The following is a 24,541-nucleotide window of genomic DNA, read 5'->3' as shown; positions in this document are numbered from 1 at the left end:
AGAACACATCCAAGTGTTGGTGCCACAGGCTGGGCAGGTGGCGACCCGGGGACAGGGCCGGGGACATTGTGGTGACACACGCCAGGCTGTGACAGCGGGGACAAGGGCTGCTGGTCCTCAGGGACCACAGAGGGGACAGATACCACCCGAGAGGTGCTGTGGTTTCGCCCCGTGGCTGGCCGTCAGCGAGCACAGTGTCTGGGGCTGGTCCCTGAGGCCCCGGTGAGGCCGGTGCCGCTTTCTTGGCAGCAGACCGGGCTGTCAGGAGACATCTCCATCAGCGTCACGGCCGGCAGGTATCGGTGCAGGAGCACTAACCTCTCCTGAGCCTCTCCAGACACGGATACTTCCCGGCTGATGGCACCATGGGGATGATGGACAGCGGCTGGGCAGGAGCCAGTGCTGCCCTCGGCACGCTGCCACGGCAGTGCTGCAATGGGGGTGCTGCGATGCCACCCCCTGCCCCCTGCCCCCTTCCTACCTCTGTCCCTGGGCTCCCCTAGGGGCATGGAGGGGACAGCCAGCAGCCGTGGGGTTGCTCTGGATGGGGGGAACCAAGCCGGAGAGCCCAGGTGCTGCCCGCAAGCAACACTTCAACGATGCAGGAAGGTGCTCATCCCGAATAGCCTCGTTTTTCCCTGCACAGCACAACTGTGCCCAACTCGTTATTTAATGGGGAGAGGATTGTGCCTGTGTCGCCGGGGGATGTGGCACTTGGACGGCATCGGAGCCATCCTGCCTTCTGCATCGCCCCTCAGCTCCTGCTGCTGCAGCAAAGGGTGGGGGCACGGCGTTCATTTTTATTTCTCACAGCCCTCGGGAAAAAGAGGATTTTGAAGGGATTTGAGCACAGCTCCCTAAATAGCTCCTTAAAATTAAGAGGTTTCACGGCGGATTATGGTAAGCGGCCGCCTGCGGCGGGAGGGAGGCACCAGCAGGTGCTGGGGAGCTGCAGGGCAGAGGAGAGGCAGGAGAGCAGCGGGCAGGAGCAGCAGCAGGGGAGCAGGATCTGCCCCAGGACCTGCTGGGGGCAGAAGGAGCAGGGAGGTGGCCACCAGTAGCTGCTGGTGGATGGCACGGAGCAGCCCTTACTGGGAACTGGCCTTCTTCTCTGGGCCCTTCCTTCCACACCAGCCTGGATGTACAGCCCTTGTACAGCCGAGGTCTTCCACGGTTTTAGGATCTCACCCAAGCACTGACTCCTGCCCATCACCCGTGTTGGAAGCCCCCACGCTGTGTTTAAGGGGAGGGAGTGACAAGGATGCACAAGCAAAAGCAGGTTTCTAGTAAAGGTCATGGCTGCAAAGATCAGACAGTAACGTCTTAACACAGATGCCCCTCTCAAAGGATTTGAGGACTCTGGGCTCCTTCATCACCCAGTTTATAAAGACAGGTGAAAGTGGAATAGAAATTGTCAGATACATGAGTGCCTGAAATCACAGGGCAGGGAAAGATGACATTTCTGTAACTACCTGAGATTAATTGTGCTGAACTATGAAATCCTAGTTTTTGGCTTTCAGCTTTATGAGACCCAGCGTGTACACCCAGAGCTCCCTGGTGTCTCTCTCTCAGCTGTGAGTTTTTGGACGCAAATACCCTAATGATGAGATGCGGGATGGGGCCTGCTCTCAGCTCCTGTTGCTGGAGGCTGCATAAAACTCCCCCAAGGCCTGATGAGGGCCGTGCACTCAGCGTGCTGCTTCCACCGCCTTGCCTGGGGAGCCAGAGCTCCGAGGTGTTGCAGCAGCTCCAGCAATTCCCAGCCCTGTGCTGGTTGTGCTGCTGGTGCAGGCGCTCCCCAGGGGAAGTCAGCACCGCTCCACGGGGGAGCCCACTGCTGGCTGCATCCTACCAGGCGCTCCTGTCTTCCACAGCCTGGGGTTTTGGTGCTGCCACCTCCCAAAACAGGTAGAAGCCATGCTACCCATGGGCACAACCCTGCATCTTGCTGCCTCCCACTTGGGGACGTAGCCAAGGAGGCTGCTTGGCAGGAATCGCCCTGTCCTAGCCTGGGGGCAGATCTGCACCATGCCAAAAGGTCTCCCCATGGCCCAGCAGACCACTGGCCTCCACACAGAGCAGAACACAGTCAGCATAGGAAACAGGGCAAACACCCAGCAAAGAGCCCTCTTAATTGCTTTTTAGGGTCAGGGGGTGGCCACTGCATGCAGCTGCAAAGGGCAGGGCGCTCCAGGAGAGAAAGGCTGCCTCTGTGCTCGGCTCTGGCTCATGGGGCCAGCCCGATGGATGGGGTGGCAACAGCTAGGGACATGCAGGGCTGAGATATGGCATCTGGGCAGCACAGCCTCTCCTGATTCCTTCTTAAATTTTAGGGTGGTGTCTATCAGCATGCTGGGCCCCTCACTGGAATCGCTTGTCCTGCCACATCCCCTCTAACAATGTGTTTGCTAGAGTTGCTTTATGCTACATCACTTGATGATCATCTGGGATTTGAACCTGGTGGCTTGCTGGGGTGGCAGCACAGCTGTGTGCTACGGGACGCTCAGTGTGGGATCATGCAGAAAGGCAAGATGGAGAAGGGGGAAGTGGCAGGCAATCAGTCTAAGCTCTCTAGAACATCGCCTCTCTCCAGGCGGGCCAGGACGTTGCACGATGAGGACGGTCACCGCACAGCGCCCTGGTGGCACCTCGCGCAGAGCCGTGGTCAGCCAGGAGGGGGGGAAGAGATTGAGGGGCTCCTCCGCCAGGTCCTTTCTCCTCCTGGAAAGCCACCAGAGAGCCGGGGACAGCGGGCTGTGCTGGAGGAGCTGGAGGGACAGCGTGGCGCGGGCAGCTACGGGGCAGGGCGAGGAGCTCCAGCTCTCCTCCTAGACAGCAGCATCCGAGACCCTCCCATTCAAGGACGTCTTCGGCTGGAGGCCGTTCTCCTGCACCTGCACCTCGGGCTGGGGCTGTGTCATCTGCTGCAAACGCTGCAGGACAAGCAGAGAGAGCTCATCAGATGCTGAGACGGCAGCAGCTGAGGGCTGGGACCCCCATCACCAGCCTTGTGGTGGTCCCGGTGACAGCGCGAGGGGACAGTGCGCATGGCAGGGGTTGCTCCTGCAGCTTTGGTGCTGTGCAGAGCACAGCAGCGCCTGCTGTTACCTGAAATGCAGGGAGCAGCTTTACAACACGGGTACACTGCTAGCAGGCAGTACCCGCTGCAAGCAGGAACAGGAGAGAGCTGTAATGTCACAGACTTCAGAGCAGACCCATTTTCCAAGTTCCCCTATTTTTTGCAGCTAGGGTTTATTATGGAACATTATTAGCTAGCTGCAGCATGCTGGCAAGGTCACGGTCCGTGCCTCTGATGCAGATCAGACCCGTCCCCCTGCACAAACCTCAGCGCCAGCAGTGATTCCCGTCACCCTAAAACTGATCAAATGGAAACTGCAGAGCAAAGTAAAAAGAAGCAAGAACCCAGGAAGATACAGAGGGGCAAGTCATTACTGGAGGCGTGTGGACTGAGCATCAGGAGTGATGAAAGCAAATGAATCACTTTTGCCTGTCAGGGAGGGACTGATGCTTCAAATTGCAAAAGAGAAGGCAGAGGAGGATCGAGCCTGACCTGAATAGGCTTTGCTAAGTCAGGAAGAGGCTCCTTCCAGCAAAGGGAAACAAGCTCCTACTCTCCAACACAGCTGAAGAGGCTGTTGCTGGGTGAAGTCCCTGAAATGTTCACTGAGCTGCTTCTGCCATTCATGGTCTTTTTTTTTTCCCCTCGCATTCATGCTTGGTAGGATCAAAATGACTTGTAATCTTCCCTGTCTGTCATAACCACTTTATTCAGCATTGGCATCTAATTTCCCTCCAGCTTCAGCTCTATTACAAACTAATCCAGGATCTGCGCATATAAGAGGCCAAAAATTCTCCCTGTCTCTCTGACACACACGCACGCACGCACACCAAAGCCTGCTTTCTTCCTGCTGCCATCTGCTGCTTATTGCTGGATCTATGGGCACCGGGGAGCACAAGCCCGTGGGCAGGAGTGGAGCTACTCCTGGGGGGCACAGGTTGGCATGGGCTCCCCCAGACCCCAAGACGTGTTATCCCCATCCTTGCTGGGAACAGGATTAAAACCATGTCTGTATCTGCACCCTTCTTTTTTCCCCCCTTTTCAGCTCTTAGTACAAGGTGGTAAGGAGCCCTCTAAACATCTGAGGAAGGATCTTCTATTGGAATTGCACTGACCCAAAATCACCTGAGTGGCTCGAGTCCTGTGGGAACCTCAAGGCTGGCCTCAAGCCCAATGGCAAGAACCAAAAAATGACCTCAGATAAGAGGCCAGAAATGGAAAGCAGATCTGAGACATCAACCCCCCCCCCCCCCCCCCCAGTTCCTGCACCAGAGCCCATCCAAACAGAGAGTTGGGAGGAAGAAGAGTCAAATCCACCTGACCTCAGAGGTAGGGAGCCTGAGGCTGACCTCAGCCCAGTGAATCCAGCCCAAACATTTCCACATTAAACATTATTCAAGATACGTCATCCACGAAGTAAACTCAAGGGGTTTAGGTGGCGTCTGCTGGCTGCTGCTGCTGAGCTGTGGAAGTCGTAAATCAGCAGCACCCCTGCAGAGACTTCTTGTGCACCGAGCCGGGGACGTGGTGCACGGTGCTCGCAAGACTGAGCATCAACACTGTAATTGAGATCTTAACAGCAATCACTAGGTAGGACATACAGAGACTCATGATTCACCGCTATATAAAAACCTTGCTCAAATCACACACACACACACACAAAGAAGTTTTAAACAAGATTGAAGAGTTGCAGGTATTTTAGTTCCCGTATAAAAGTCTGCCTTGCTTCTTATCCCCCTCATTCACTGGCTGCCATTTGCACAGCACATATGTCTCTGTACTAGCAGGTCTTAGCCTTGAGTTATTTCAAGCTCTGTGCTTGGAGGATGCTGATTTCCCTGCTGAGAAGTGCCAGGTAGCCATGCTCATGGCTGGGCACTGGTGGGAACTGGGATTTTTCTAGGTTACTAAATTTCAAGGGTTTTTATTTATTTATTTTTTTCAATCTCCTCCAGGGCTCCAGTGCCCAGCTGTGCTGGGAACTCCTCTCCAGCCAGCCCACGTAGCCAGAGGCTGGTCTGTGACTTGGGGCTGATCCAAACCCTCCTGGAGGAGGGGATGCTCAGGGCTCCTGCAGCACCCAACTAAAAAGCTCTGGCACAACTGCCTTTGTCAGAGCAGTCTCTGCTTGGCTCTCCTCGGGTCGGTTCAGCAGGAGGCTTAACTCTAAGCAGAAAGCAGAAGAGGAGAGGCAAAGCCATTCATACCTGCCGGAGAGTCCCTGTTGAGGTGAAGAAGCAGTACAGCATGTATCCTGGAATCAGCACCATGGAGGACAGAGCCATGAGCCAGCCAATACCTTGCCCCCATGCAGGATAGACGTATTTTCCCAGTGTCAGAGGGGTCATTTCCACCACGCTGAAGAAGAACACGCCCTGGGAAAAGAGCACCAGCCATCGCAGGTGAGGGTGTGCAAAATCAGAGGCCATCTGTTCATCTTTTTCCTTCATCATCCTCTTAGCTCACAGTGGTATTACAGAAATCCAACAGCTCCTTAAACTATTTCAGATGCTTTCAGCCCATCACCTCTTAATGTTATATCATTTCTCCCCTGATTATCCTATGGGAAATGCTGGAACTAGAATGACCCTGGTTTTCTTCTCCACCAGACTGCTCAGATAAGCAGTGCCCCTGTAAGCAGTTCCTACCCGAGTCAGGAACTTGGTTACTAACTGGCCTCAGGATCCTTCAGCTTTCTGTCACTGACCTTCTCATGCCATTCCTTGTACTACTCCTGCTGGAAATGTGGGAACCAGCAAAGGCAAAACTGCTCCACAGTCTGCTATACTGTTTTTGCTGGTGTCTTGAGCTCTGACAAGCCTATTAGGCACTGAGGCAGAAGCTGCAGCAGCTGAGAACCTTCTCCAGTACCAGTAACAGCTTCTAAAGACAGTACATTATTTGCTTATCTCTTGGCATCTCAGAAAGAAGAACTGATAACATAGTGTAGATTAAAACAATCACTCTGGATCTTTTCTTATTATTGATTTCCAGCAGACAGGGTGAAAGAGGGTTTTGTATTACGTCGTCCATCTCAGATAAGCCTACCAAGCACCTTGCAGTTATGGACAGACCTAGAGTGGATTGAGAACACAGTGTTTCCCCTATAGCCCACCCAAACTAAGAGGGCCATCTGGACCCACTCCTGCATGTAGGTTCCTTCTGTTCTTACCAGGCAGACAAGAGGAGTGAAGAAGGCCCAGCAGATCTTCCACCAGATGCAAGGTTTGTAGCCAATCATTTCTTCAATGTTCCTGTAAAATCTGTTCACGCCTACAAGAAGAAATGACTCTTGGAGAAAACCATCCCACCTCAGTGCCACGGTCATCACCTCTTCTCATGACAGAGCAAAGGCCAGCCACAGGGAGAGGGTGACAATGCATGAGAATCATTATCTGGAGGAGTCAGGACATGAGCACTCAAACACGGATTCATCCTAGCAGCTTTCAAGGTCCTGGTGCCCTCAGGAGGGACCAGAGGGCAGGACCCTAGGCATCTGCCAGCTTGTGCAGAGGTCTTTGTGGTGGCCTGGGGAAGTGAGATGACAGCCTCCTGCTCCTGATTTTCTGGAGTTATCTGCCTGAGCTGTTTTCAGCTGCAAATATTTCATTGGCTTCACCGTGGGATGCTTTTGAAAATTCTCACTGTGTGTGCCCGTGGAGACAAGAAAGAAACATGGTCTTTTGTGCTTACCGTAACACCAAGAAATTGAGATGGTCTCAAAGAAGACAAGAAAGAGAAGACACATGCCGCTGGCTGAGTAGTAATCAAAGAGCTTGAAGACATAAATGCCACCCTGAGGAGACAAAGCCAGGGTCAAGGAGTTTAGTTATAGATTATGCTTGACAATATCAGCCAGCTGCTTGGATTGCTACTGTTTACAACTGCTGGCTTCAATGATAATTTCCTTGGACAGCAGAGTGAGCACTGCAATGTTTCCACTGGAATCGGGTTCCCAGAAGAAAAAACGATGTTCTCTTGCAGACAATTAGCCAGCTTGTTCTGGCATGGCCAGTGGTGAGGAGAAAAGCGGGGATTCACTAGGATTTCTTATTTTTCTCTGCTTTAGATGGTGGTGACAATTACAGAGGCATCCTAAGCCACCTGAGACACGACAGTCATGGTAAGCCCATTTGTTCAGCACTAGGATGGCTCCTATGAGTGCTGTCACTTCTCCCAAAGCTTTTGATGCTACTGTGGTAGGCAAAGGTGCCTGGAAAAGTGCAGAGGTACAAGCTGTCTGTACCTGGGTGATGTTGGAGAATCCAATGAGATAAGAGATGAAGCAGACTATCGCAATGAAGACCTTCTTCCTGGCTCTCAGGACGTGAGGATATTCATCCATCAGGGCTGTAATGAACCCCTCCACGGTGCAGAACTGTGGCAAAAGATATACACCAAGGACATGTCTGTGAGTATCTGAGCCTGACACCACCCCCACCTCCATTTAGCCTCAGTGTCGAGAGCCTCATTTCCTCAAGTGTCATCTCTAGACACTAGAAGAGAAGGCTCTGCACAACGTTGATTTTCATCATCTTCTGAAAGCGTCTCTCCCCTTCACTGAACATAGAGGGGAATTAAAAGGACTGAATTAAATGCCTAAAATTAGCTGGGATATATCTCCACCTTCTGCCACCCGTGGAAAGCTTCCTCTTTCCTCCCTGACCTCTTAAGGTCTACCCACCACTGCCTCGCTCCCCAAGGTGCCGGGCTGTCCGTCGCAGCAGTGTGTCTGTCTGCTGCTCGCTTTATTTCACTTTTCAAGCACACAGTACTTAAAAAACCATCCTCACAGCACACGGTCTTTCTAGATCTGAAGGCACCTGGCTGGCTCGTGTGGTGCTGTACCGGGCACAGTGTGCTAATGCTGCCTGCACCGTGACATATGAAGAAGGCCCCATGGGTGTGACCTTCCTGTCCCATGGCATGAGGGCAGTTTGTATATATGGGCAGCGCATCCTTCTCTCCTATTCCTTGTTAAATTCTGAGGTTCGTTTTTACATCTCACCCCAAGAAACCGCTGGTAATGCACAGCTCTCAGAGAGCATATCACAGCTGTAACAAAAGTACTGGGAAGCTTATGAGACCATTCCCCTGGTCACCCTCAGTAAGTGCATAAGCCAGTGACAATGACAGAGCTTTCATTGCTCGTGGGTGTCAGGGACTTCTCTGTCTCTAGGAGAATGCTCTAGAAAGAAAGGGGCATTTCTAGATTTAGGTTTGAGCAGGGAGATTGAATCAGGAAGATTGAACAGGAAGAATCTAGATTTATATTTGAGACAAGAAGAAAAAAAATAATCAGTGGAGGTAGGGGTAGAGATGCACAGCCTAAAAAGAGCAGCATAGCACTAGAAAAAATCCGTGGAGAAAAGCCGGGTGTCTGAGTCATGCCTGCTGCTGGGCATGGACGGTGGAAGAGCTCACGTCCTGTTGATTCTGGGGCACAGAGTGAGGCAAAGAGCAATGTTGCTGCCCAGGGTTTTATCTCTACACGCTGTAGCGTGGAAGGCTGCACCCCAGAGAGCCTAAGCTCTATTGCTTTGACTCAAAAATATAATGAACTAAGCCTTTTGTGTTGGACACAAGTGCTATTAAAGCATCCTTTCCATTTGGGCAGGGGTTAAGCTGCCTTTATACTCATTGACAGCCAGCTCTGCATCCCCATCCCACCTGGCTCGCTGTCTGGAAGAGTCAGGACTGAGCTGTACCACGGTGTGAAGCGCCAGGGTGACAAAAACAACCCTGTCGAAAGCTATTCCTTCCATGTGGCTGCGTGGCCAGTGCTGGGCAGCCTGGCACCAGGCAAGGCAGAGAGGTTGGGACCAGGGAGAGAGGGTGGATGTCAGGGGTGTCCAGCTAGCTAGACAAAATGGGGAACCAAATGGTGGTACATTGTTTTTTTCTGGGCATAAAAGAGGCAGTGACCTTCACACCATTCACTGAAGATTGCCTTGTCACCTCATTGCCTCAGGCCTGGGAGGTGATGTAGCTACAGGGGCTGGAGGAGGCTCAAATCTCAGACCTTGGTTCCCTGTCCAAAATTCCCAGCCCAGACACTTAACCCCAGACTTGCTAGTCCCCCTCGGCCATGCCAGCCAGAAGGAGCCCCCTGACCCGGCCAGGACCAGGGCCTGGGGGTGGTATAACCACTGCTGCCAGCTGTGCAGCAGGGAGCCCTGAGTGTGGGTCTGGCTGCTCTCAGCAGCAAATCCTCATGGATAACCTGCAAGAGGCGGCCTCACATGGGACAGACGCGGGCGTGCAGTCACAAGGCTTGCTAGCTCCCTTGGGGAGAAAACGCCTGACCTGGAAACTGGTAGGTTAAAAGAAAGCATTAACATGTTATGCAAGATGCAAGAGAGCTGAGCCGGGGTAGATCAGAGGCAGAGCGAACACGAAGGACCACGAGCAGCAACTGGGGGACGGTTGGGAGGCACATGTGCCCCGATGTAGGTCACGGCTCCGCTCATCGCGCCGCGGAGGAGAGGAGCACGATGGCAGGGAGGAGGCTGGAGCTGGGCAGCATCTGCAGAAGGCTCTCTGCTGAGCTTGTGGGCACAGGCACACCTCCACCCACCTTTTTTTTTTTTTTTTTTTATTTAATAGATGCTTCAAAACACATGTGTGATTGCAGCTCTTATTGAAGCCCGTGCATGTTATTTGGTTTAGATGCACAGGCTGCCACTCTCTAAATCATGCGTTTGATCGACTCAGAGCTCCAGCATGCACATGGAAAGCTTCTCCCCATCTATTTATCTGCACTTTTTTAAAAGCCTGTTCTCTGATGCTTCCTCCCCCCCTGCTCCTCCTCCAGGCAGCGATAGCCCCCCACAGACTGCCTGCCCTCTGAGACCAGCTGGCGGAGAGGACTTGGAGAATTTCAAGTGGTATTTGAGAAGCAAATGCAGCAAATAAATTCCACGCTGTGCTTTGAGGGCTTATTGTCATGTCTCGAACTATTTACTAGAGCCGAGTGAATAATCCATGGAGAACATTTTTTTTTTTTTCTGTAAATGGAGCTTCTTTTGGAACATTTAGTCATTATTTGAAATTATTTGCCAAATAATGTCTGTGGTCATGCAGCTGTGAGCTTCATGATGTGTTTATGGGAGTGTGCCATAATTGAAAACTAGGTCTGGCTGATCAGATTTTCTTGGAAACCAGTCGTGACATTTCAGGAATATGTCTGATTCTGAGCTAGACTCGGGTTTATGACGGCTACATGTAATCCGGGAGAGCATCCATTTTGTGCCAGTGGTTTGCACTGCAAGGGAAAACCATGCAGGCACAGGAGAGGATGTGGTAGACCAAACACACTCTTCTGAAGGAGCCTTTGGTTTTAGTGCACATCCCTCCCCAAAGGGGTTACTTCGCATGGGTAGCTACTTATATGCTGAACTACCAGGAAAACAAAAAAGAAAAAAAAAAAAGAAAAGAAAGAAAAGTATCATCACTTGTAAAAAACAGAGAGAGCCCATGCTGTTTTGTTTGGGGAGCCTTTCCCAAGGCACGGCTCCCTCCCTCTGCCAGGAAGCTGGTCAGAGATCTCAAGCTGCACAACTCTCCACCTTGTTATTAACAGGACTACACTTGTTATTAACAACAGTGCCAAAACACTGCACTGAACCCCCATCGCCATGAGGGAGCCCTGCTTCAAATGCCACATCACTGCTTTTCTCAGTGCAATCTGGTGATGCCGCACCAGAGCACTGCAGTCTGACTACAGACTGGTACGTGTCGCACAGAGATGTTCCTGGGAGAGGAAAAGTTGGGGGACTTCCTACCCTAGCCCATGCCAGTAAGCCAAAGTAGTTGCATTTTCTTGGCAGTGCATCACCAGAAGTGCAGTTTGGTCATGGTGCTCCATGACACGGTAAGGAAATCCAAAGCACACAAAATTAGCTACTCACTAAATACCAAGAATGGCAACAACCACAAACTGCTATCACGTGGACACAAAATGAAATAGCGTCAATGACGCTATTTATCAAATAGCTACTCATCACTGACCCAAGGTGCAGAAGGGAAAATCACCACCACATCCAAAAATATCTTTGTACCTCACCCCGCTTTGGCCCTGGGTTCTCTCACCTGACTGTCCAGGCCCAGCATCATCAACATAGAGAAGAAGAGGATGGACCAGAGCGGGGACAGGGGTAGCTGTGTGACCACTTGTGGGTAGGCGAGGAAAGCCAGTCCAGGGCCTGCAGCAGTGAAAAGAAAGATGAGCCCATGTTTATAATGCATTTGGTGGAAAGTCTGAGTGACAAGCAAGAGTGAGAGAGAGTCGGTGATGGCAGTCAAGGAGTGCAGGAATTTGAGATAGAGGCTAGAACAACCTGAGCCTTCACCCGTGACACACCAACCCCATGGGGTGAACAGTGGTGGGAAGGGGAAGCAGCAATGACTGCAGAAATGCTTTGCCTTTTCTTCTACTGCCAGAAAGAAAGTCGTCAAATTACTGCTACCAAATGGAGCTGGAGTACTTTGCTAGAAAAAAAAAAAAACAAAACAAAAAAAAAAAACAAAACACAGAATGAAGATCAGAGCTGGATGTAACTTTCCTGAGATATATATATATATATATATATATATATATATATATATATATTTTTTTTTTTCTCTCTCTCCCATCACAAAATGCTGTTGCTTGAGATTAAAGCTTTCTCTGAGAAGACAGCAATTTCAAAATATGTCTTTGGGCAAAAAGACGGAGTCCCATCTAGGTTAAAAAAATATTCTGCGATTACAATTTTTAAATTTCACATGGAAAAGGGACTCCAAGTTTTGATCACATCTGCTGAGAACACAGGCAATGTGTGAGGAGCCATCTATTCTCCAAGGAAGATTTCAGAAAGCAAACAGCCTAAATATTTCACTGTAGCAAAAGCACATAAAACTTCACCACTGAAAGGAGGTGAACATTAAAAGCCATCAGGGATGCCCCTGGCAGCAGGAATTGGTGTGCAATAAATGACAGCCACAGGTGCCTTGGGCCCATCTTGGCGGGAGGACACGCAAAGAGGGTTGCACGCTTGGCTTGCGGACAAGACAGGAGCATCCCATGTGTGAAGTGGTGTTGGCTGCACCAATAAAAGTGGTGTCATTACACTGATGACAGAGAAAGACCCGGTCCTCTGTACATACACAATGCATAAAGGTTTCCCAGGAAAATATTAAGATCTGATTCTTCTCCATTTTCACTCAAGGACACCCTCTGAGTATCAAAACAAAGAAATGCAAGCCCACAGAGGGGATGTTGGAGGAGCAGGGATGGAAACACAGCCTGAGCCTTATTGGCAGTGCTGCTGTGTCTGCTTACCTGAGGAGGCCAGCTCTGAGATCGACTTCTTCGTGATGTGTGACATGAAGCCAACAATAGAGAAAATAACAAATCCAGCGAATATGCTTGTTGTGGAGTTTATACAGCAGACAATAATGGAGTCTCTGCAAAAGAGAAGGTAAGAGAAGAAACCAGCTGCAAGACCCTACCAGAGAGGCAAGAAGCAAAGGGTGGGCAAGCAGAAGACGAAGCCTTTCCCCTGGGGAGGTGGCAGCATGCCCCTCAGCTGCGTGGTGACACAGGGGTTGGGCTCCCTGACTCACTGTGACCCCTCCATCCCCACAGACACTCAGGGCAGAGGGGTTTTGGTGGCTGTGTGGTGGTGGCTGCAATGTTTTTCTGTGCCCACCACACGGGGACACAGGAGAACCCAACAGACCTGTAGACATTGTTGTGGAAAGTGTTGTAGCTCCCCAGCGCGATCAGGGACCCCAGCCCCAGGCCGTAGGAGAAGAAGATCTGCGTGGCCGCATCCATCCAGACCTGTGGAGGAAGAGCCAGCTTCGAGCATGTCCTGCCCTGTGTGGCCAGCTGGGTGGGTGAGGCCCACCACCACCCAACCTCCAGGTAGCATGGCCCAGCCTCCACGCTGCAAGCAGCTCCATGTAGGGCCACCGAGGGGGTCAATTCCAGACATCAGGGTTGGTGGCTTGGCCATTCAGCACATCATCACTCTCCATCTAAAACTTCCAGGAATTGCTGTTGTGTGCCCTGCTGTGCTTGTGCTACTTCTGAGCTCCCAACACCAGTGCCACCATGGCATCCTCTCCCTGGGAGCACCAGAGCAGGGCCAAATCACCAGCCCAGGGCAATCAGGGAAATGAGGCACTCCTGGTGCAGAGGGGAGGCCCCTTTGTTGTGGTAATTTCTCACTTAAATATCACTTAATTACAACACACCTGCGGCACTCATTTTCCACCCATTAAGGACCTGAGTTTTGCCTCAAACTGTGAGGGTTGTGACAACTTTAATGGGGGCAGCTCTTCCATTTCATTTTCAGTTCTTTCTTAAATTATTCAAAGGAAGATCCCAGGGTACACTAACAGGGAGATAGCTGGGATGTCAGAGCTCCCAACATACAGCCAGGCTACCAACCTCAGAGTCAGAGAGCTTTCTGAAGTCAGGCGTGAGGTAGAAGAGGATGCCCTCCTTGGCCCCCGGCAGCGTGACTCCCCGGAAGAAGAGGATGAACAGCATGAAGTAGGGGTAGGTGGCTGAGAAATACACCACCTGTGGGAGACACAGCAGGAGAGAGGCCATCAGCCATTTCTCTTCCTACCCTTGGTGGCTTTGTGGCCACTGTGTCCCACTGTGAGGGGGGACAGGGTCCCCGTGCACGGGAGAGCAGCCCACACAGCCCCCAGAGAAGAGATTGGCCAAGAGATTCCTTGTGTTTTCCATCTCCCACTCCCATGCAAGTATCATTTCTGTCTGTTCCTCTCTACCAATGACATACAAGGACGAATTAATCGCAAAAGTAGCAGGCGAAATTCTGGATGGATTGCCCAAAGTCGAGGGAATTGCAGAGGGATAAATTTAGTTCACAGAAGTAATCCCTTTAAGTCACTGCATCCTTGTTTTGCAGAGCTAAAGCTGGTGTTCCTCCAGTCCAACGCATCAAGAAACATTAGCCATCTTGGCTTTCTTTTCAGCAGTGTTTTGGAGCATCAAACATGTGCCATCAATCAACACATAACAGCAGTCAATGGGGCTCTGCTGCGGCCGTGTAGCAAAACCCCATCCGAGAACCCCCACAGGAGCCAGCAGTGGAGGTGACCTACCCCTGAAGTGTTTCTTTCTGATCTTCCCTCTAGATTATTCCTTCCATAATGCTGTCCCTTTACAACACGCTGTGCTCTAAATAACACACCTCAGTATCTCATCATCATCGTTTCACTAAACTAAGCAATTACCTCTCCGCTGTGCTGGGCTGAAATGCTGCTCAGTGAATAACCATATGCTTCTCATCTGTAAGTCTCCCACCAATAACTAAAGGGCAGCAGAGAAATTTTCAAACCAGGCAGTAAGTGTTTTTCAGCCCGCAGCATTTTAAGAGACCCCGATTTTCAAAAAGGGGGAGCCTAGAACTGACCTCACCTTCTTGAACTGTCCTGAGGTGGGTAGCATAAGTCAGCTCTGAAAATTTCTTTCCCAAACCTTCAAAGACTGAGTGCTCAGACCTGTGACTTTGCAGGGAACTCTATGAATTCTCTATGCTTAGACTGAAAGTTCCCATGAACACAGTAGCAATTTTTTACAGCCGTGTAAGGTAAATGTCAAGAATTTAATAGCATCTACTGTGATTCTGCCTTGAAACACCGTAACCGTAGTTATAGGCACTCAGAGTAAATTGAGGCTGGAGGACATTGTGACTGTGCCAAACCACACGTACCTTGCCCGTCCACTCCACGCCCTTCCAGATGGAGAAGTAGACCAGCAGCCAGGCCAGGGCCAGCGTGCCGGCCAGGGGCCAGCGGATGGAGCCGGGCTCCCCCAGGCCCCCAGACATCTGGTGCATGTTCCTCCTAGGGGTGGGAGAGGTTGTGTTAAGGGGAGGCTCAGCCCTTGGGGACAGAGGGGTGGGAGATCCCAGAGGTGGCTAGAGAGAGAAGGGCCAGGTGCAGGCATGCACAAAGGCCTGCAAACCCCTAGGAGAACCTGAAGCCCATCGTGAGGGCCTAAGGGAAGGAGAACAGATGCAGGGAGGCCATTACCCTCCCTATTTATCTGACTACACATCACACCCCATGTCCATGCCCACCCCAGACGAGGGCTGGCTTTCCAGGGTCAGGACTTGACAGGGAGGGCAGCAGCCCCAGCGGGCAGGACGGCCACGGCGGGGGAGAAACCTGGTGTAGGCAGCTGTGGACGTACTCCCAGAACTCGGTGACGGCGCTGGTGAGGTTGGTGGTGTCCTCCAGGGAGTAGTTGGAGAAGCAGCGGTCGGTGTTCCAGGCGTTCCCACAGCTCTGCCACGGCAGGTCCTGGGGAGCACGGCTGCAGTTAGCACCACCTCTGCCTTCTTTCAAACTGCAAACCCATTATTAATGATTTGTTTATTTCAAAGAGGATGGGTGGTTCATCCGGATGGGCAGGAGCCGTGCAGCCAAAGGCACTAAATGGTTTTCCAGAATAACAATGAAGTGTGACGCCGGCTTTTCCAGGAAATAATATCAAGACATGATTAGGGCAATGTCATAGCTCTAATAAAATGCAGCGATTCCCTGGATAGGAAGCAATTTCCAATTAACTGTTGGTAATTAATAGCTACTAATTAAAATAGCTACCAGCAGATATTGTGTTTATAATCACTTCAGCTTTTGGCTATTTTCACACAACAAGAGGTTGGAATTTACTGCACAAAGGATAAACTCTGTTTTGTTCCTTATCTCCTATTTATACCAGGCTCCAATGTGTAAAAAGCAATGTGGCATCGAGAACTGGGGGCTAAGGGCTTGTCTGTATGAATAAACTGTTGCAGCATAAGCTCAGGAGTAAACATGAAGCGCAGTAGTTATTTCGTGCTGTCCCCTCCCCTGATTTCAAGCAGTGCAGAGGGGTTCTCGGGATATGTTTACACCGTGGGCAGCAGCGTGACAGCAGCACACCGCTGCAGGTTGAATGCAATCAGCTCTGGGGCTGCAGCAGCACGGGCTGTATGAGCACACAGGGCAGCGTGCCCTTGCCACGTAGTGCCGTGGCTAAGGGAGCCCAGCTTGAGCAGCTCAGACACATCCCCACGTGCAGCAGTCTCATTTCCCCAGCGCAGAGCAGGCACGTCCACAGCACGTAGACGGATGCAGAAGGGCTATTCTGGATGATTTCCCTTTGTCAGTTAGACCTCAGGCTCTAGCTCAACAAAGCCTTTGGGAATATGTCTGTGTCCATTCCTATCCATCCATAAATGCAGACCCTATTAAAAAATATGATCTGTGTTTCAAGTGCTTTCTTGCACCAGCGCCTGTAAGCAGAGCCAAGCAGCAGCCCTTCAACCAAGTGGTTTGCATGACAGAGATGCTGCACAGCTCTTCCAGGAGGGGTGGGCAGGGGGACTTGTTTGCTGCTCTATTTCCTCTGGATCTCAGAGGACAGAAGCTGCACAAGGCAAGCTGGGGCCCTTGTTCAGCTTCCAAATACTCCTAGTCAAATGTAGGAGGGGCAGGGGTCATGCATCAGCCTGGCTTTGCGATTGGCATGTTGAGAAGCATCTCAGGTGAAAGCAGACACCTGGAGCTGCCTGTGGACACTGACACTGTCACCAGCAAGGTCTGTGACACCTCAACAAGCCAAGGACACATCCTAAGATGCATCCTGCCCGGCAATTTGTTCATTTGGGAATCCCAGAGGGTATACTAGTCATCCACTGCTGACAATTTTGTTCAGGACCCATCAGCCTACAGTGAGTAAAGGTGGTATAAGTACAGCTGGGAATGTCAGACAGAACATTTTAGCTAAAGTGTTAAGAGGTATGTGAAATCTTTTGATCAAACAAAAAGTGCAAGTGGTTGCACAACCTTCATAACAGCAGTTCAGGCTTATGTTTAAATGAAAATCATCCCATTTGAACCATAGACTTGATGTCTTTAAGGCTGCGGGTTGCTCAGAGAGTTAACGGAGTTCTTCCCAGCTGCTAGGCCAGAAAAAAATCACTCAGAAACCAAGAAATTATCATGGGGTGTTAACATGGGAACCTCACACGGTAAAATACCCTGCTGCAGGAGAGGAGCCCACCACATACCACAATGCTGAAGTACCTCTTAAGGGACAGTCACAACCCCATGTCTAAATGCTGTCTGAATCATGTTCCAAGCAGAAGAAATTCTGGGGATTTAATTTATCAAGACAAGTGTAAATGAGGACTAATTAAGGTCAGGACCTTAGATAAATCCCACGTAATGAGAACATGTTGTAACAATACCCAGCTGGGGAACGTGCAGCTCTTGGTTTCACATAGCTCTAGACATAAAACAGAGACACAGGGTGGGTTTTAAAGACCAGTGTGAGTAGGGAATGGCTTGCAGAGAGTGGATAAGACCATCCCCTCAGGAGGACCATCATCTCTGGTGGACAGTGATCAGTGATAGGCACTGCAGGGCTGCCTCTAGGCTGAGGAACCTCTACATGAAGGGTCCAGCAGGATGCTGAGAAAATCTCTTTGCACACACTACAAGGAGCTAGTGTGTGTTTCATGTCATGAGCAACTCTTCCTGGTAAAACATTGAGTAAGGACTGCACATCCAACACCACAGCACAGAAATGCCCGTGACTCACCGCAGTGAAAGAGTTGAAGAGATAGTAGAGAGACCAGGCGATGATGACAATGTAGTAGATGTTCAGCCAGAAGGAGAGAACCACAGCTGCCAGGCCCACTCCTGGAAAAGGAGGCAGAGAACAGCATCAGTCCAGGTTTCTGGTGCCCAGCTGAGCTCCTGGGCACCACAACAAGCTTTGTGGCAGAGCCAGAAAAAAATGGACGCTGTGCCTTCAAGTGAACTGGTCAGCAAGGGAGGCTTATTCCCTTATATTTCTCACCCACTCATTTCCATTGGGTGAAAATTTCAGTATGCTAAAGATACTTTAGGGACAGAGCTCCACAAAAACAATATCTGGCCACTTCCCCAGCAGAACCTCTCCTTCCCACATCCAAGGCATTTCTAAATTGTCATTCCCTTCCAGAAGGCTGTGACTCCAGACATGGCAGTAGGTCCACAAACTCTATCTACAGCCTTCCCAGGAAACTAAAGTGAGCCCACATGGGGAGGGTAGGGGCAGGTCTTCTGCAGCCAGAGCCCCTCCATCAAGTCCTTGCTGCTCTTGAAGAGCTCTGTCACCACACAAGACTGCTTGACTGCACGGTGATGTTAGTGACTCCAGGCTTCAGGGCCAAGGACAGCCTGATATATATAGATGGAAAAAACCCTGCTGACCTGGCATCCCACCCCAGCTCCCCAGGGATTTATTTCCCATACCATTAGAGGACTTATTTTCTGTAGCCACATGCCACCCACTCCACAAACTTACAGTACAGTACCTTTAAACATGGGTGCTAATTTCCAGACCCCCAGTCCACCCACAGAGGTATACTGGCCGAGAGCAGTTTCCAGCAGGAAGAGGGGAATCCCAGCAAACACCAGTGTCAGGAAATAGGGAATCAGGAATGCCCCTGAAAGAAGGAGAAGTGTTATCAGGTGGCTCCCCATTTTACTGAGAAGTAAATGCCTCCAGCTGCAGTTTCTCTAGAAGCACCTACACGATGATGAGCAGATTTGCTCAGAGGCAACAGCGGGTGTTGGTGAGTTTGGAAAGTCTCCCACTGAGAGCACCTCTGCCTTCTGCTTGTGTACTCATACCACTATGGGTATTTGTATCTCGTGTATACATATATACATACATCATAGCTAGATGATGCCTGTCTCAGTTAGTTGATAGATTTTGGGGTGTTGCTAAGCCCAGTGTGACAATGAACCCAAATGCCCAGGTACTGACATTGGTGACTTGTTCTTGTGGGTGTTTTCTGTCTTGCAGTGGCACACAATTTTAAGCCTTGAGGAAAAAGGCATAGGAATATCTGGCATTGACCACCGTTTTCTTTGTTTGCAGCTGTTTCCGTCTCTTAAGAAAACTATGGCTAAGCCTGTATTTGCTCTTCTATCAGCCCTGTATACCTCACCACCCTTCTCCTAGGTTTTACCCTTGAAGTCACTGGTGAAAACATTATTCCTCTCTACGAATCCTTTTGGAAATCATCTTGTCACTAGAAGGGAGGCAGTGCAGCCGTCCAACAGAGATATTACTTGCACCCTGATATTAGAAGAGCAAATACAATAGGTGAGCCTCACCATGTGATTTGAAGGGTGTACATGTACAGGTCATCCTGACTTCTAGGACCTGGCACAAAACTCACTTCCCAGCTTCCTTGTGCATGTGCATTGTCCCTGAGGAGGACAAAGTCTTGCAGAAGATACCAGTAGGACGGAGAGAGGGGGACACTATGCACAGCAGCAGCTGGCTGTCTCCAGGGTGGCACTAATGCCTGCACCAGCTGGAGGGCTGAGCAGTCAGCCCATGTCTTCTTCTGCAGGTGTTATCAGGAGAGCAAACACGGAGCGAGCCAGCAGAGACACCTGCAGAGCTGCAGCCCAGCTTGCACCTGGCAGAGCCGGGCTCCCTCAGCTGCTCTCCGAGGGCAGCAAAGCAGAGAGGATTTCATGGCCGCTGGCCCGGGGGCACCCAGCTGAGGACTCCTGCGTGCCAAGCGAGGAGCCGAGCCCAGCTGGGAGAGCCGGGTGCCAGCACCCGGCGTGGGACTCGGCAGGGGCCACCATGCAAGCAGAGCTGGCAGCAGGTGGTGGGGACGAAACGCTGCAGGCCAGCAGCTCAATGTCCTCAGCCTGAACTGCAAGCTGGCATGCAAGCACAGGCTCTCAGCTCCGACAGCAGCTTGGTGAGGAGGAGCCAACAGCTCTGAGCATGGCAGCAGGAGTGCTACCCACACAGCATCCTACCCGTGGGACAGGTCCAGCCCCAGGAGCTCTGCAAGAAGCCAGGCCATGGATGCTGCCTTGGTACCGTTGTAGAGCCTGGGGATTGGGCTTATCGGTGGACACAGTGTCTGGCTCACTTCTGTGCAAGCAGTTGATGAAATCTGGCCACTGCCTGGTCCTGCATTTTTCATCTGCAGCAGGCCAGGGGGATTTGTAAAAGGTTTTATTAGACTACTGAGAGAGAAAATAAACCAAACCAACAAACCAACCAACCAAACAGAAACAGACAAACTTTTGTACCCAGGTCAGTTATCCTGGCTTGACCAAAAATCTTCTAGAATTGGGGAAAATCTACAAGCCAGACTACAGACTTAAACTGAGGGCTGTTGGCAACAGTGCTACTCTGCAGGATCAGGTTCCCCAGCAGGCACTGATAACACCCCCAAGGGGCTGTACAGCCAGAGGGGAAATCAGTCTGGAAAATTTTACCTAAAATCTGCATGCCGGTGCCTCACTATGCAGCCCCACATCTATCTGCAGTCTCCAGCTCCTAATGCCATACAGCAAGGAATAACAATTAATCTCTAAGCCAGTGAACACTGCCCACGAATCAGAAGTTGAGCATTACAAGCTGTTATGTGCCTTTTCTTGGCATCTCAAAGTGTAAATGAGAAGTGCATGATGCTTATTTAAAGAAACGTTCCTCTCTCAAGTTATTCAAACTCAGGATCTCACAGACAATTTTTAGTACCTACTGAGCCACATTTAGAGTCGATTTAGAGTCCGGTAAAATCCTTTTGACATCAGAAGGACTGCATGGAGCTGAGCATTAGTCATCGCTGGGCTCATCTACCTGCGCGCAGAGCCAGCAGGGAGCCCGGGCATCTCTCTGGATGAAGCCTGCTCCATGCAGAGGATGGGGCTTGTATGGGGCTGCCATACCCAGGGTGAATATCCCCTAACTGCGTGCCCATTTACAATGCAGAGCAAATCAGCCACGAGCTGATACAACGTGATGGCAGTAAGATGACATTTCCATCCAGTCCTATTGTCCTGTGTGTGATGGAAGCAGCCTGTGCCCTGCACAGCACACATGCAGGATGCCACAATTAGCATCCTACCCTCTGTCTGCTCTGCTGGAACCATGCCCAGGTTCTGCCCACTGGCTTGCCATCAGATGCAGCGTGACCCTTCCTCACTGCTCCCCACTGGGGACCGCTGACGCCTGTATGGGTCACTTCTGCCTCTTCCAGGCATCAGCTGCTCGCTGCTCCTTGTTGCCAGCTGTGGGCACAGCCAGAGTGGGATGGAGCTGGAGGAACAGGCAGCACAGGCTGCCACCAGCCGCACAACCCAGCAGGTGAGGCAAGGCATGAGAGCAGAGGTACCGATTCCCCCGTTTCACAGCATTTTTGCTGGCAGCTGGCTGGTCCCTCAGCATGCCTGCAGCTGCCAGGTCAGAGGTTACCCCACTTTGCTGGCACTAATTACAGCAGTCCGCACCTCTGCTGCACCATCCCTCTTAGGATCTCAGCTGGCTTTATAAATTGTATTGATTTTAGCTCAGAGAAACCTCTCACCTAATTATAGGTATCGCCATCCTAACTTTTAAATGCAAAGAGACGGGCAGCATAGATACGGTGTGTTTGAGATCATGCAACCATCACAGGGCAAAGACTGGGCTAGCTTTGTATGAGGGTGGGCAGCACAGCCCAGTGCCAGGGCATGGATGGATAAACAAGGGAAACCTGCACCATGGCTCCCCTGCATAGACCTGGCTGATGCCCACAAACCTCATTCAGCTCAGCCACTCACTTGTGCATCCCTACGAAATGACACACCAAAATCAAGATCACCTTTTCAAAATGGAAAACTGCCTGGTCTCCCACTGGGACTCACTCCACAGGCTTCAGATAAAGGGCCGTGATTCCCCTAAGAGCCACGCAGTTACACAGGCAGACCACTGCAGGTTCCCAGGAAGGAAGAAGGTCCACCTACACCCTCTATGCCAGGGACAGCAGGGGTGGGCTGGAGACATGAGAATTCATGAGAACCAGGGATGAAGCAGGTTTTGAAAATAAAATTTGAGGCAATATGAAAAGAAAAAAGGTGAGGAGAAGATAAATGAGGAGACCCTCAGAGAAGCACAAACAAACATGACCCTGGGGATGAGGACTCCAGGCAACCAAGAGCTAAGAAGGAAGCAACACCAACACGGGAAGGCTAACATGATGATATAATTATATGTACAGCCTGCAAGGTGAGGCGGAGGAGTTCAGATTTGTGGAGAAGTCTGAGGAATGGCCCAAGGAGGTGAGCAGCATGTTAAAGAGGAAGGGAAGTCTATTTTACTAATAGACAAAAACACTGAGAGAGATGGGCATGGGGGAGGAGAAGAAAAGGCTGTCTGCTCTATGGATGTGAAAGCAGCACATATTCCCATCCCCCCCAAAGCATCTCCATGCTGAGGCTGAAGGAACAGCATGATTTTACATACGCAAGCTGAGACACAAGGGAGTGTTTAATGACTTGATCCAGGTCATGGAGAAAGTCTGTAGCTGGGGTGGGAGCTGACCTCCCATCTCTCTTGATTTCTAACCCAGTGCTGTTTCCACATGCCCACCAGCCATTTGTACAGACCCACACCAAGCCAGAGCCCATCCAGGGGACAAGGCTGCTCAGAGGTGTGTTTCTCTCACCTCCTCCGTTCTTGCCGCAGAGATAGGGGAAGCGCCAGACATTGCCCAGCCCGATGGCATAGCCCACGCAGGACAGCAAGAAGTCAAATCTCCCCTTCCAGGAGCCCCTGTCTGGGATCTCCTTCTTCTTCTTGGTGCTCACAGCTTCGGGGGCGATGGGCTCTGACTCCTCCAGGGCTGCCTGCTTCACCTCAGAGGGAGAGCTCAGCTCCACGGAGGTGTTGTCCATCTTCCCCATGGTGGTTCAGGTGTACGGCTGCTCTTGCTCAGGGGCTGAAGGAGCAGAAAGGGCAGCCTTGGTCCTGGCCAAGCTTGGATGAAACGGGCAGTGCTGGGCAAATCTCCTGATGAGAAAGGAAAACAACAATTACCCAGTTAGTGTGTCAGGCTCAAGGGAGAACCTCACTGGGCTGAGGTGGACCTGTGAGGCTCATACACATCAGGGCAGCCTCGACATGCCTCTCTGCTTTCATCAGAGGCAACCAGGAGGGAAATTTTGCTCTACTGAGGAGCCATGGTCACACAGACTGCTAACAACGGGCTCAGACCTGGTTGTTATCAGCATATAGCACACCTCTCACCTCTCATCTCCTCCTTATCCCAACACTTGCTCTGTGAAAAGCTCTGGGACCAGTGTGCATGTGGGGACACCCCAGCAGTGTGAGCAGTCTGAGCAGAGAAGTATATCTGGCATGTCCATGAGACAGTGGACAGAAGGGCACACCAGAAGTACCACATCCCCCATGTCCAGGACCCAAACCTGAGTACACAGAGCCACCTGAGATGGTGTGGCCCAGCCATCCATGCATGGCTGTAACCATGTAGCTTTGCAACAGCACCTCCACTATGGACACATGCTGCTTTGCTACTCATTGCCCTAAAAGAGGGATTTTCATGAGTACTTTGTGGAAGTACCCTGAAGGCATCTAAGCAGGCCTTTGGAGCTGTGATGTGCACCCCAACAGGATGTCCAAGCAGGGCCCAGGGCCTACATGCCAAATCAGCAGCCATGCAGGTTTTTGAGGCCCAGACAGGGCAGAGATGCCCAGCTGAGGGAGAGAGCAGCCTTTGCAGCACCTACACACTCCCCAGCTCCTTGGAGCATGGCAGAGGGATCTATTTTGGGCTGCACAAGGTGGCAGTGACTCAGCCATAATCACTGCAATACCTGGCAAGGAAATTCCTGGTCTGTTCAGTGCCTCCTTCTACACCCTGATGCATGTGATGTTGCACTCACCAGATGATGATCAGGCGATGGTCATGAGTAGAATCCACCAGGATTTTCACCAGAACTGAGGAGTTACCACCTCAGTTCGGGAAATCCCTGAGCTACAAGCTGCTGGAGGCTGAGGGGCTCTTCTAGGGAAGCACTACTCCATACTTCTCCTGGTTGTTCCATTTCCCCTCAGCATCTGCCCTTGGCCAGGGCAGAAGATGGGGCCTGGGGCCAGCATGGCCTTGGCTCTCACCCAGGCCATTTTCCGTAAAAGTGAATATTATATATTCACTTCACAAGTGAATATCCAGCAGGGGCCATCACAGTAGCCAGTGCTACAGTCTCCCAGAAAAAGTCTGTTGACAAAAACCTTGCCAGATACACAGATCAGAAATAAATGTCAGGTGGGTCTATCAGGAAACAAAAGCATACTATGAAGAGGTGGCATAGTCTAGTAGTCAAAGCTGGCCTTACTTGAGCTACTTATACTTGCCAGTCTCATCTAGTAAGCAAAGAGTACCCACTTGCCCCACAGGATACTTGTGAGTACTCACTAACAGGTGTTTCTAAAGCTTTCTGAACAGACACCCTCCCAGCCAGGCTGAACAGCAGCATCAGATCCTGCTTACTAGAAGTGATGCCCCACGACTACAGCAGATGGATTTCCTTCCTCCACAGAATTTGTCACAGAGGTTAGAAAAACTGCCAATTGCAAAGAGT

At 51.0% G+C, this 24,541-nt stretch overlaps 1 protein-coding gene across 1 annotated transcript; it reads right to left on the bottom strand.

Annotated features, from left to right (window-relative positions):
* Window positions 1–1,365: 1,365 nt before the first annotated feature.
* LOC311444770 (sodium- and chloride-dependent GABA transporter 1-like) lies at window positions 1,366–18,670 on the bottom strand. Its single transcript, XM_084536158.1, has 13 exons — window positions 18,454–18,670; window positions 17,694–17,794; window positions 15,297–15,406; window positions 14,815–14,947; window positions 13,518–13,652; window positions 12,802–12,905; window positions 12,402–12,526; window positions 11,171–11,283; window positions 7,326–7,457; window positions 6,773–6,875; window positions 6,252–6,352; window positions 5,287–5,454; window positions 1,366–2,933 (listed from the first exon to the last, which is right to left on the bottom strand). The coding sequence occupies exons 1-13, from the start codon at window positions 18,620–18,622 to the stop codon at window positions 2,829–2,831; spliced, it is 1,599 nt and encodes a 532-aa protein (XP_084392284.1). The 5' UTR covers window positions 18,623–18,670; the 3' UTR covers window positions 1,366–2,828.
* Window positions 18,671–24,541: the final 5,871 nt, after the last annotated feature.

The sequence above is a fragment of the Aythya ferina genome (assembly GCF_964211825.1).
Source record: "Aythya ferina genome assembly, chromosome: 1".
In the NCBI taxonomy this organism is placed as follows: domain Eukaryota; kingdom Metazoa; phylum Chordata; class Aves; order Anseriformes; family Anatidae; genus Aythya; species Aythya ferina.
The sequence above is the reverse complement of the archived record's forward strand: the minus strand, read 5'-3'. Positions and strand labels throughout refer to the sequence as shown.